Genomic DNA, 12,313 nt, shown 5'->3' with positions numbered 1-12,313 from the left:
TGGACGTTTCGAAAATGAGCCTGATAGTGTGTGTGGTGGGGGGGGGGGGGGGGGGGGGGCATACAAATTGTAATGTTGAAAAACTATGAAACAAGACAGAAAAATATCTAAATACCCATGTTTGGATCTTATAACAGTTCATTATATAGATAGTGTCCAATGAATTCATTTCAGTGAATGAAACAGAAGAAACTGAAGCTGAATCTGTCCAGCCATGATCAAGGCACAGACCATAGAAATTTGTCTGTCACTGGTCTATGGTCTGTGCCCTGATCGTGGCTAGATAGATAGGCCAGTGCTGGGCAGACTTCTATGGTCTGTGCCCTGACAATGGCAAGGACATATCAAGATCAACTATACATATGTAGTATCACATCATACCTTATGCTAGGAGTTTATCTTGTTGGGCAGACTGAATGGACTGTAGAGATCTTTATGTGCCATCATCTACTATGTTACTATTTAAACCAGAAGGTTATGTTTTCTTTAAGTTTCATCATTCTAGCTTCCTTCTTCTTGGTTAACCATTGACCACTTGCTGGAGCTCACCAGGGAACTACTTTTGGAGAGCTGCCTAGGAGAGAGGAACAATTCTTGAAAAACTGATGTTGAGAGTAGTTTCTTGTAATATACAATCTTTACTATTAGAAAATATGTATTTGTGTGTATGGGGAGGGAGGAATAATTCCGTAGTGGCCACTAATATTTATGTGCTAAGTACACACATAAATGATTAGAGCAATGGCATATATATGTATGTATGTGCACATATGTGCATAAATGCCAAAATTCCACCTAAGAGCTATTCTGCAAATATGCATATATCTTACACAGGCACACTGTTTTCGAATCAACCCAATTGGAGGAAATTGTGTAATGAGCTGCTTACATTTATGCACGCATTGTCCCCTGGATTCTATAGAGGTCACCAAAATTTAAGTGCTCAAATTTGGGCGGGGATCCGAGATCCACCTGCAAACTAATTAGTTAATAAGCCATTAACAATCAGTAATTGATGTTAACTGGCACCAATTTAGAGTTATGCATGCTTCTCCATGGTCACTATTCTATAACATCCGCACCTATATTTCAAAGTATGCAATTCCAAATGGAGCCTGGCCATGGGAGGGACATGGGTGAATGAATGGGTGCTACCAGAAATTAAGCACAATGTTATAGAATGCTACCAATTGCTCACCCAAGTGTCATAAATTGGGTGTCAGTATAAATGCTGGTACCCAAAGTTAGGCGCAAAGAAGGAGATTCTATTTATGGCGCCTACAAAAATCGTCACTGAAATCAGTGCCGACTAAGCGTATTCTATAATTGGCACCTAGATTTAAGCGCCGATTATAGAATATGCTTAGTTGATATTTCAGCGCCTAAATCTGCGCGGATCCATTTACACCAACTAAAACATGGCATAAATCCTGGTGCATAGATTTAGGCGCACTGGGCCATATTCTATAACTAGACGCCTAAATTTCAGAACACTCACAAAACACCCATTTTCCTGCCCATAACCATGCCCCTTTTTGCCTGCACACATTAGAAGTTCGGCGCATATCTTTACAGAATATGCTTAGTGAATTGTGCACCTAAATTCTAATCCATGCCAATTAGTGCTCATTATTGCTTGTTAAGTGCTGATATCAGTGCTAACTAGCTTGTTAAGCTGATTAAGTTATACACAGTGTTATGAAATTCACACTGATTTCGATGCCTAAATCTAAGCGCACTATATAGAATCCAGGGGTAAATCTGTACTAAGCTAGTATTCTATACAGGGTACTCTTCACAGAGCACTCTTTATAGAATACTAGTGTAGTACGGTTCTTCTGGGCACCTAACTTTGGACGCATTTATAGAATCTGACCCTATGTGTGTAAATTTACAGAATACTGACATTGAATGTGCAGATGTGCACATATGTGTGAAAATGTTACTATTTCCCCTAAGTGCTATCATGTAAGGGCATGCCTAAGTGGGAAAGCACCAAAATGCAAGATGGGTATACATAGACATAAGGCACGGGAAGGGCCTAAGCAGGGCTGGCACTTATATGCATGCATTTTACAGAATACTGTAAATTATGGATGCCCTTGTCACGTATGGGTACTCACAGTTACACCAGGTCTATGGCTGGTACAACCATGAGCACTAGATTTTAGATGCCCTAATATTGGGTTCCTCTAGTATTCTATAATGGCATCCAGGTGCCCAGATGCTATTATAGAATAGGTTTTCACCCCATAGTACTGGAGTGCGTAAATGGAGACACCCACTTATAGAATTAAATAATGCCTGATAAATACAGAGGTACACGCTCCTATCAGAGATTTTGAACCCAATCAACATTTATAGCTATGTTGACATATGAAGTTTGACTATGATGAAAGGATTTCTTACGGAGAAACTGGGATAAAAGCTTGTATGTACAATAAAGCAAAATGTATTCCCCAAACTGGTATATAATGTCAACCGTCAAAATAAATCCCAAAGACCATATTTTGGTTATATGATCTTGCCTGGATACCAATTGGTGTGAGTAAAGGTGAGGGTTACTCTTTGAGCTGGCTGCAGCTTCTGTAGCACGGTCATGCCTACAGCATTAACATGACCCAAAGGAATTATCAGATTGTTCCAAGAAAGCCCAAAGTCCGCTTTTGTTGTAGGCTTTCTGTAACATGAGATCCTAATGGGATGAAAAGTTTGTCCACCCTGAGGAAAGCCTAGATTCTGATCTCTTTATTAGAATTATTTTTACTTAGCACCATCCAGGCCTGAGCTGTTTTCCTGGATTTCCATTTAAAGGACAGATGCTGCCTTAAATTTGAAACTTGAGTATTCTTACACTGCCTTATTTATAGATGAAAGACGCACTGATGCTTACACAGGCCCCTTTTTACCACAGCTTAGTAAAAGGACCCCCATGTTCCTTATTTTTCTGTTTTTAATTTACAAAAATTCTTCTAACTATATAACTACACCCTATATAACTACCTCAACAACTCTCTTCCTTCTTCCCTCTCCCCTTCCTTAATCGCTACACATAACTAACTGTATCTGATATCCAGCTATGACGATGTTATCAAATCTATGTAAGCCACATTGAGCCTGCAAATAGGTGGGGGAATGTGGGATACAAATTCAATAAATAATAATAATAACTATTAAAATAAAAACAAACTAGATGCCAACATCTCCTGTAGGACTAAGCCTACTGAAAGATATTACTATATGAACTGCCAGACAGGAATAAGAGGAAGGGCCATTGAGGGCTTGATTTTACTGATGGACCTTTTGTCATCTTCATTTTATAGGAGGCTCTGTCAGTGGTGAGTGACGATCAGTCACTATTTGACTCTACTTACGGAGCTGCAGCTCACCTCCCCAAGGCAGATATGACCGCCTCAGGGAACCCAGACTATGGCCAGCCGCACAAAATCAACCCTTTACCACCCCAGCAAGAGTGGATCAACCAGCCAGTCCAAGTCAATGTCAAGAGAGAATACGAACACATAAATGGAGCAAGGTAATGAAAGGATAACAAAGCATGCTTTAGCCCCATCTGTTGGCCTATCTGTCTGTGTTTCTCTACAGAAAAGTTGATGTCCTCTTAATTTCTCTACAGAAATAGTGTTAAAGCACACTGGCAAGGTGAGTAGTGAGGGAAGTTAGCCTTGGAACTGCCTCCCACTATTCTGGCACGTCCACATTGTGGATAAATGGAATAGTCCACATACCAATATTTCCACCTGGACACCAAAGCAAGCACAAACTTCTCTAAAACATTAAACTACCTGAAAATGAAAGCAAACACGCTTCTCTAGAAGATTCACACTACGTGGAAATCAAAGTACACATAGACTTGCCTAGGACATTAAGGTATATATTTTGAAGAGGGCACCTAACTGGCAGTGCACACTTGTACCTTTAAACTTGCAGAAAGTTGATTTTCAAAAATAAGTTTGTGGCTGAAAGCATGGTGTTAAACAGAGATGGAAACATATGCACATTAGTGGCACGTCTGCTACACGCATGTATTTTTAAACTGAAATGTACATGTCTATGTTGATTACAAAAGGGTATCATTTCAGCTACCAGCTTCCTCATATAAGATCAGATGAAGCTGACCAGAGGACAGAGAAATGTAAAAGTAGCACTATATCTACCACACCTCTCTACTTAATATGCTGAAGAATTCTGGAACATAGACTCTCTGTGCTTGTGCTTCTTTCTCATTGTTCTTTGGTTCTGAAATTGTTCTCTTTCATGTGCAAAGTATCTGCCATGCTGCTGACTGAGGATTGTGATGTTCCTTGTCTTCAGGGCTAGTCCACTCTGCATAGCTCACTGGGGGACCCTTTTACTAAGGCACGCCAAAAAAAAGGCCTGTGCTGGTGTAGGCACGTGTATTGGACGTACGCAGGTCCATTTTTCAGCGCGCCTGCAAAAAAAGGCCCTTTTCTTTGGCCGTAAATGGATGTGCGGCAAAATTAAAATCAGCGCACATCCATTTTGGGCCTGAGACCTTACTGCCACCTACTGACAGCAGTAAGGTCTCACGCTTTAACCGGGTGGTAATTGTCAGTGCACATACACTGCCGATTACCGCCCAGTTAGTGCCACACGGTAGAAAATAGAAATTATTTTCTGCTGCGCATTTTGGACGTACGTCAAACCAGGTCATGTGGTAGTCATGCAGTAGTTCTAATTTGACATGCACTGTATGCAAGTAGGCACCTACAAACCTTAGTAAAAGGGCCCCTGGTTTCACAGATCTTTTTCAGTGTACTTTAGTAGACACTGATTTCAACCCAGAAGAACCAATGAGATAGAGTCATGACTGAATAACCTTCCATCTGCCCCCTCCTCAATACCCTTCTGCTTGATGGAAAAATGGTTCATATCCCTGGCAAAGGTCACCATTCTCAGTATGAAAGTGGAGAAACTTGAAAACTAGATAAAGCAATAGGGATGTGCATTTGTGCATTAGGACACCTTTAAAAATTCAGTGAATACAAAATCAATTTAACATGAATAAAACTGTGTGCAACTATGTTGGGTTATGCATTTATAACGCACCTTCTCCCTAATAAGGTCCAAAGTGAAGTCACAATTAAGAGTCCAATAAATATCACTAGGGACAAAAAATAAGATATTATGGTAACTGCAATTTTTGAATTAAGTATTTGTAAAAAAAAGATATGCCTTCATTTGTATTTGAAAAAGACAGTAAGAAGGATATTAGCCAATAGCAGAAGGAAACGAGTTCCAAATTTTAGCAGACTGGAAACAGAGGGGTCCTTTTACCAAGCTGTGGTTCCGGGTTGCTGTGCCTATAAACGGTGCATATTTCAACTATACTATAATGTGACTCAGTTCAGCTTCATTTTAAACATGAACCTTATAGATGAATTACTTATCTTATCAGACTAATGCTCTCAAGAACTTGAGAGCAGTAGTCCGATAAGAGCTTGAGAGCAGTGGTCCTATAAGATAAGTGATCCATCTATAAGGTTCATGTTTAAAATGAAGCTGAACTGAGTCACATTATAGTATAGTTGAAATATGCACCATTTATAGACACATGATAATGAGATACACTATTAATAGAGGATAGAAAGCATAATATAAGGTGTTATGTGTATTACACAAGTTAAATAGCTATATTAAATTTAGAAGGGGTTTTTTGACCGATGATGGTGGTCTGAATGTAAGGTTCTTCCACAGTCTCCTTACTTTGGAACCATGAGATACACTGAGGTCTTTTTCATTCTATTCTAGCATGATAATTTGTGAATTATATATATACTTTTTTGAGCTTTTAACATGCATTATAATTAGGAATTAGTTTGTGCATTGTAATATTACAGGAGAGTGATTCCTACACTTCTATCAATTTGTAATAGTAATCTTACAGAATAGTGTCCAGTCTGTACATTAACATGTGCAAGTGGCGTGTAAGTGTCTTGTTCTAGAATTGTCCTTGTAGCTGCTGACTTGACTCTGGATTCTATATATGGCACCCAGATTTGGGCCTGCTTCCAAGATGCACGTGCAACTTAATTGGCTAAAAAGCTGTTAACCATCAATAATTAGATGCTAACAACCAATTATTGATGTTAAATTGACACCAATTAGGATTGGCATCCGCAACTGGCTGCACACTATTCTATAAAACTGGGCGCCTAAATCCCATAGAACACAACACAAAAGGGGCATGGCCATGGGAGGGCTATGGGCATTCCAAAAAGATGTGGGCGGTGTTATTAAATATTGGGTTTCCACACCCAATTTGGGCGCTGGGATTTATAACAGGTTTCAGCAGGCATAAGTCAGGCACCCAGAGTTGGGTGTGGGAACTAGCGTTAAGCACTGTTCTATAAAGGGTACACACCCTTTATAGAACAGTGCTTAGCTCCAATCTTTTCTAGTGCTCATTTCTGTGTGTGTGTGCCATTTACAGAATTTCCCCTATAATAGCCCCCTAATTCTATAAAACTCACCAAAAATTGCATATACAAATTTGGGCATGCACCCAATTTGCAAGTGCAATTTAATTGAATAACAAGCTAATTAGCACCAATAATTGGCTTTTAACAAGCAATTATTGGCACTAATTAGATTTCATTGGCATTTACGTGTGTAAATTTAGGTGTGGGATCTAAAAAAGGGGGTGCAGACATGAGAAGGTCATGGGTATAACAGGTGGTCATTCCTAACATTAATGCACATTGTTATTCTATAATGGGGTTATGCATTAAAATATAGGTGCATACATTTGCACCATGTTTCAGTTGGTGCAAAGAGCCACACCTAAAGTTCGATGCGATTCCTGGGTATAAGTGCTATTCTATAAACCGTGCCTAACTTTAAGCGCATCTTATAGAATAGCAGATTTTCAGTGCTGATTTTTTGGCACCATACATAGAATCTAGCCCTGTCCCTCTGATTCTATATATCACACCTAAAGATCGGCACTGAAATCGGTGTGGATTCTATAAAAATGTGCATAATTTAACAAGCTAATGAGCACTGATATCAGCACTTAACAAGCAATAATGAGCACTAATTGGCACTGATTAGAATTTACACGCACAACTCACTAAGCGTATTCTGTAACGAAGTGCGTCAAAAGTCTAACACACGCTGGGGAAAAAGAGGCGTGGTTATAGGCAGGGAAATGGGCATTCCAAAACTTACACGCCTGGTTATAGAATATGGCCTAGAGCGCCTAAATCTATGTACAGGGATTTATGCCAAATTTTTTTTGGTATAAATGGATGCGCACTGAAATATCAACTAAGTATATTCTATAATCGGTGTCTAAATATAGGCACCGATTATAGAATACGCTTAGTCGGCACTGATTTTAGCGCCAATTTTTTAGGTGCTGTATATAGAATCTTCTCTTATAGGTGTAACAGTGCTGAAAATATGCATTTCGTTAAACACCACCATGGCTGGTCATTCACCCAAAAGTTTCTTACCCAATGTTCACTGATATTAGTAGCATATCCGTGATTCTTTCCCTCTAATCCCATCCCCTAGGCAGCTATCTGAATGAGAGGAATCTTTCTAGGGATCCCATCTGATACAGTATGACTGAGCAGGGACTATTAAAAAAACAAAGCCCTCTTCAATCACTTCTCAGACCCATTGTATTTTATTTATTAAAATTTATTTACTGTCTTTTTGAAGAAGTTCACCCAAAGCAGTAAAGAGCAAGAATAATCTGGACGTAGGCAATAGACAATTTCAACAGAAAAAGTTTTCAAACAGCAGTACACATTATGGTATAGTATGATATTTACAATGTTCACACAAAACACACACACACAAAAATCTTAATAAACAGTATAGTTTAATATACTTAAGGCAGTAACTATAATTATGGGAACATCAGACTTCAGCAGTATAGGGGATTTAGAGCTGGTTTTGGTTCTTTGCCTCGAATAACAGTAGGCAAAGAGTGAAAAGAAACTCTTAACTTCTCACACATGTAAACTCAACATCTTCTTTCCTTTTTCAGGCAGTCTCATTTCCCAGTCCCACATCAGGAATGAATTAGATCATTTAACTTCTAGCCCCAAGACCGAGCATTCATGCCACAGTCACCATGAACTTCAGTTCTGAGATTTACCCCCTCCCCGAACCCCTCAGATGATAAAACCAATTCACTCTGTTTTCTTTCTTGAAAATCCTCAGGTTCATATACAGCCTGGCCCTGTCTGCAGAGCAGATTAGGAGAATAACAGTAATTCTGTGAATAATTTATTTCTCTTTCCTAGCGGCAAAAGAATGTCATGGACGTGTGATCCCTGCTGCAAGGATTTGCAGATGAAATATTTTGTGCAGAATTTGCAGGGTTACTATAGCATGTTGCTGGACAGCACATTTCACTGTGGTTGATGACCCATATCTATACTGTGTCAGACTTTTCAGAGTTAGAAATGCTTTTGTTCCACAACTCTCTTATTTTTCCTTGAGGTTTCAGCCTAAGCTGAACCTTTTGCAATTCAAGACAATCTGCTCTGTTGAAGGAGAGGCTCAGATGGTAGAGTTTCATTTCTTTGACTCCTGTTTTCCATCCACATATCAAAATACAGCCCAGGCACTACTGACTCTCCTCCTCCTTGCCCTCATGTTTTCAGGCCATTTTCAACTTTTTCCAGATTTCTGGACATTTTCTCTGTTTCCACTACAAAAATCAAAACGGGTGTGGTAACACAAAATATATTAATCTGAAAAAAATGTCCCATGCATAAGCAGTTAGATGTCAAAAGAGCTTTAAAGAAGCCCCAGTGTGTTGGACTCTGATGCAGCAGTGAGGAATGTGCTTATGCGAAACGCTGGCCATCGTTGGTCCTGGGGAAATGAGAAGCTGTCTGAGATGCATTTTAAGATGTGTGTGTCTGTTGAAGAAAGGCTTGCTTTTGCATATAAGACTATATTATTTCAAATATATGTCACCGATATCGAACATTGATAGGGTGATGTTTTAAGGAAGGTTTTTTGCCAATGATTATGAGGGGCCCATTTTTTGATCATTACAGCTCATTGAATGGACTTGGAGCTCTTTGAGACTTTCCTTCCCATTTAGTTGTATATTAATGGCTATTCTTCTCTATATTATTCTGGATAGTGGAATATTTTTTCAGATTAATACATTTTCTCTGCTTCACACGTTCATATTGTTAAACATTTTTAGCATGCATTACAATTATACTTTTTTTTATTGAGTGTTAACTAACTTTGTGGGTAATAATACAACAGTGGTCCAAAATTTAAGGTATAATGTAGAAATCAGGATTGATTTGGTCGCTATTCAAAATGATTTTAACTGGCCAGAAATGGCTGCTGATCAGTTAAATCACTCGTTCAGAGCTACCTGCTAATTTTCAGCAGCACTTGGGGGCACTTTTACTAAGGTGCACTGAAGAATGGCCTGCACTGGTGTAGGTGCATGTTTTGGTCGCATGCAGGTCCATTTTTCAGTGCGCCTGCAAAAAAGGCCTTTTTTGTGGCTGAAAATGAATGTGCGGCAAAATTAAAACCAGCGTGCATCCATTGACTTAGCTGTAAGGTCTCACGCATTAATTGGGTGGTAATCGTCAGCGCGTGTACACTGCCGATTAACACTGGGTAAGCGCCACACGGTAGAACATCTTTACCGTGTGTTTTGGACGCGCGTCAAAAATGGAATTACTACCCAGAGCACATGGTAGCCGGGCGGTAGTTCCAATTTGACACGTGTTGGACACGCGTAGGCGCCTATGTGCATTAGTAAAAGGGCCCCTTAACCGGTTATCACTGCTGAAAATTAGTGGTTAGTGCCTAAGTGAAAGCTGGCTATTTTGGCTATTTTGGGGACATTCTGGGGGTGGAGTCAAATGCCAACATTCAGCACATAACCAGCCATGGTAACCGCATAAATGGGAACACATAAAACACAGTCCCATCTTTATACGGCAACCCGTGACCACTTAAGTTCTGAATATTGGCACATAAACCAGATATTCATTGCTGAAGGCTGGACCTGGGAATAACGCCGGCTGCGGTCAGTGAAAGTCTCACCGCAGCCGGCAGAATATTTACCCCAATATTTCCAGGACAAGACACGTTCAATTCTGGTTAGTATTTTAGAAATGAATCTGCTGACATAGAGCCTTTTCTAAAAGACACGCAGGAGTTCATGGGAAGCGGGAGCTGCCAGTTTACATCATTAAATGATGAAATACTGAATGGAGGAATGCAGCAATTTTACAAATGTAAGTTGTGAAGCAACTTCTTGTTTGTGTAAGATATACACATAAGTTACATAGGCAAGTTGATGTTTCACAGCTTACATGTGTAAATTAAACATCTATGCCTGCCATTTTGTAAACATATACGTACACGTGCCACTAAGTAACAACAGAGGCTGCGGACTTTATTTATGTTCATTTTGGACGGGGAAATAGATGAGCACTTTTTAACAAAACTACACATCCAGTGGAGCAACTGTAAATCCCAATGCTGATATTTTAGAATAAACTTTAAGTAACCGTATAATGTATTAACCTTTATTTAATTTTTTATATCAAAATTCTCCACATAAATAAATCACAAGACTCTCCTGCCTCCTTTCTAGTTAAATCCCATTCATTTCTTTAAAATATCGATTATTCTTCATACTCTTACATTCCACCCTATCCTAAAACTCAAACATACTCCAAATACACACATACCTATAACCAACGGGTTAAATACAATAATATTTTTTGAAACCATTAACCCTCTCCCGCATCATTTTGCCTCTATAACAATGCTCATAATCATACATCAACTTGAATCATATTTTCTTTACACATAATGGCATTGTTTTCTGATCTCCAATATCCTTATCCATAACATTTTTCATTTGTTCTTGATTTTGATCATCTGTCATGTGAACATTCCATATCAAAGTTACTCCAGTAGGAATCCACCTCAAGCAAATTACTTTGTGTGTAACTCCAATTAGTCTACTGTTCTGGATTCAAACATTCACCAGCGTAATTGAACACGGCCATCAACCACTCCTTGATCTCCTTGAGTTCCTGATTGTCCAAATGCATATATCTTTATTACTTCATTTGCTTAAACCCAACACAGTCATGTGTTTCACTATTGCGCATCATCAGGGGTTTTAACTAAAATAAACACTCCCACAAATGGACTTCCAATGGTGCCAGCACCTATTTTTCATGCAATCTGTCATGTTTAAAATACGCGCTGGCGCCAGCGGCAGTCCGCTCTCTGCTCCCCACACCCTCTATCTGGCTACGCTTCTGGTCCTTGAGGTAGCCTAGAGATCAGTGCAGTGCACTGTAGAGAAGGGGACCTAGGCCTGACTCCTCCTACATTCCAATGGCTTGACTTTGTGCATTTTTCACTTGAACCTTTTTTTTTTTTTTTTCAAAAATGGACCAAAAAGATAAATGCACTGAGGTGCCCTTTTACTGAGCTGTGGTAAAAGGGGCCCCGCAATAGTAGCGACAGCTGTTTTTGCCATGTGCTGAGGCCCTTTTTACCATGTGCTGAGGCCCTTTTTACCGCAGCAGGTAAAAAGGCTGAAAATAGAAATGGCCATGCAGTAAGATTTATAGACAAACTAAAGGTATCAAAAAGGGAACTGGTTCCTTCCAATAACTATACATATAATTACAGAACACAGTCATTCAAGTGTAAGCATAACACAGTCCTTTCCATAAAGGAGGAAAAACGCCTCAAGAGAAAATTCCTCCCATGGCCTCTCTTGAGGCGGTTTTCCTCCTTTATGGAAAGGACTGTGTTATGCTTACACTTGAACGACTGTGTTCTGTAATTATATGTACATGCAGTAAGATTGCCATGTGGGGGGGGGGGAGTCTCTACTAGCCTGGTGGTATCCAGCCAGTGTGCGGCGCTGCCCGATTACTGCCATGTAACCCCCTGCAGCAATATTTTTCAAATAATTCCGCTAGTGCCAGGGAGGAACTACCACCGGCACCTGTGTTGGGTTGGCGGTAGTTCCGGATTGCCACATGGTAATCTCATGGTGGGCTTACAGCTGCTTTGTAAAAGGGCTCCTGAGAACAGCAATGACTAGAAAAAGACCATTTCTGAAACAAAAAGATAAACATTTTTTGTTTTAAAAAATCATTATATTCACCACTTGAATTTTAAATGTTTTGAACAAAACGTCCAAAGTTGGATTTAAACGTCATATCGAAAATGCCCCTCATAGTAACATCATGTATGACTGACCCTTTCAGTGTGCTCAGTTATTTCAAGTCTGTATGGC

At 39.6% G+C, this 12,313-nt stretch overlaps 1 protein-coding gene across 5 annotated transcripts in view; it reads left to right on the top strand.

Annotated features, from left to right (window-relative positions):
• FLI1 (Fli-1 proto-oncogene, ETS transcription factor) overlaps nucleotides 1-12,313 on the top strand; it is a 230,355-nt gene that overhangs the window by 65,135 nt on the left and 152,907 nt on the right. For all 5 annotated transcript variants that reach the window (XM_030221799.1, XM_030221797.1, XM_030221796.1 and 2 more), the window contains one exon: nucleotides 3,324-3,535. In XM_030221799.1, coding sequence (XP_030077659.1) covers nucleotides 3,324-3,535 — 212 coding nt within the window. The remainder of the gene's footprint in view (nucleotides 1-3,323; nucleotides 3,536-12,313) is intronic.

This window comes from Microcaecilia unicolor, chromosome 12 (genome assembly GCF_901765095.1).
Source record: "Microcaecilia unicolor chromosome 12, aMicUni1.1, whole genome shotgun sequence".
Taxonomy (NCBI): domain Eukaryota; kingdom Metazoa; phylum Chordata; class Amphibia; order Gymnophiona; family Siphonopidae; genus Microcaecilia; species Microcaecilia unicolor.
This window is presented reverse-complemented; position numbering and strand designations above follow the sequence as displayed.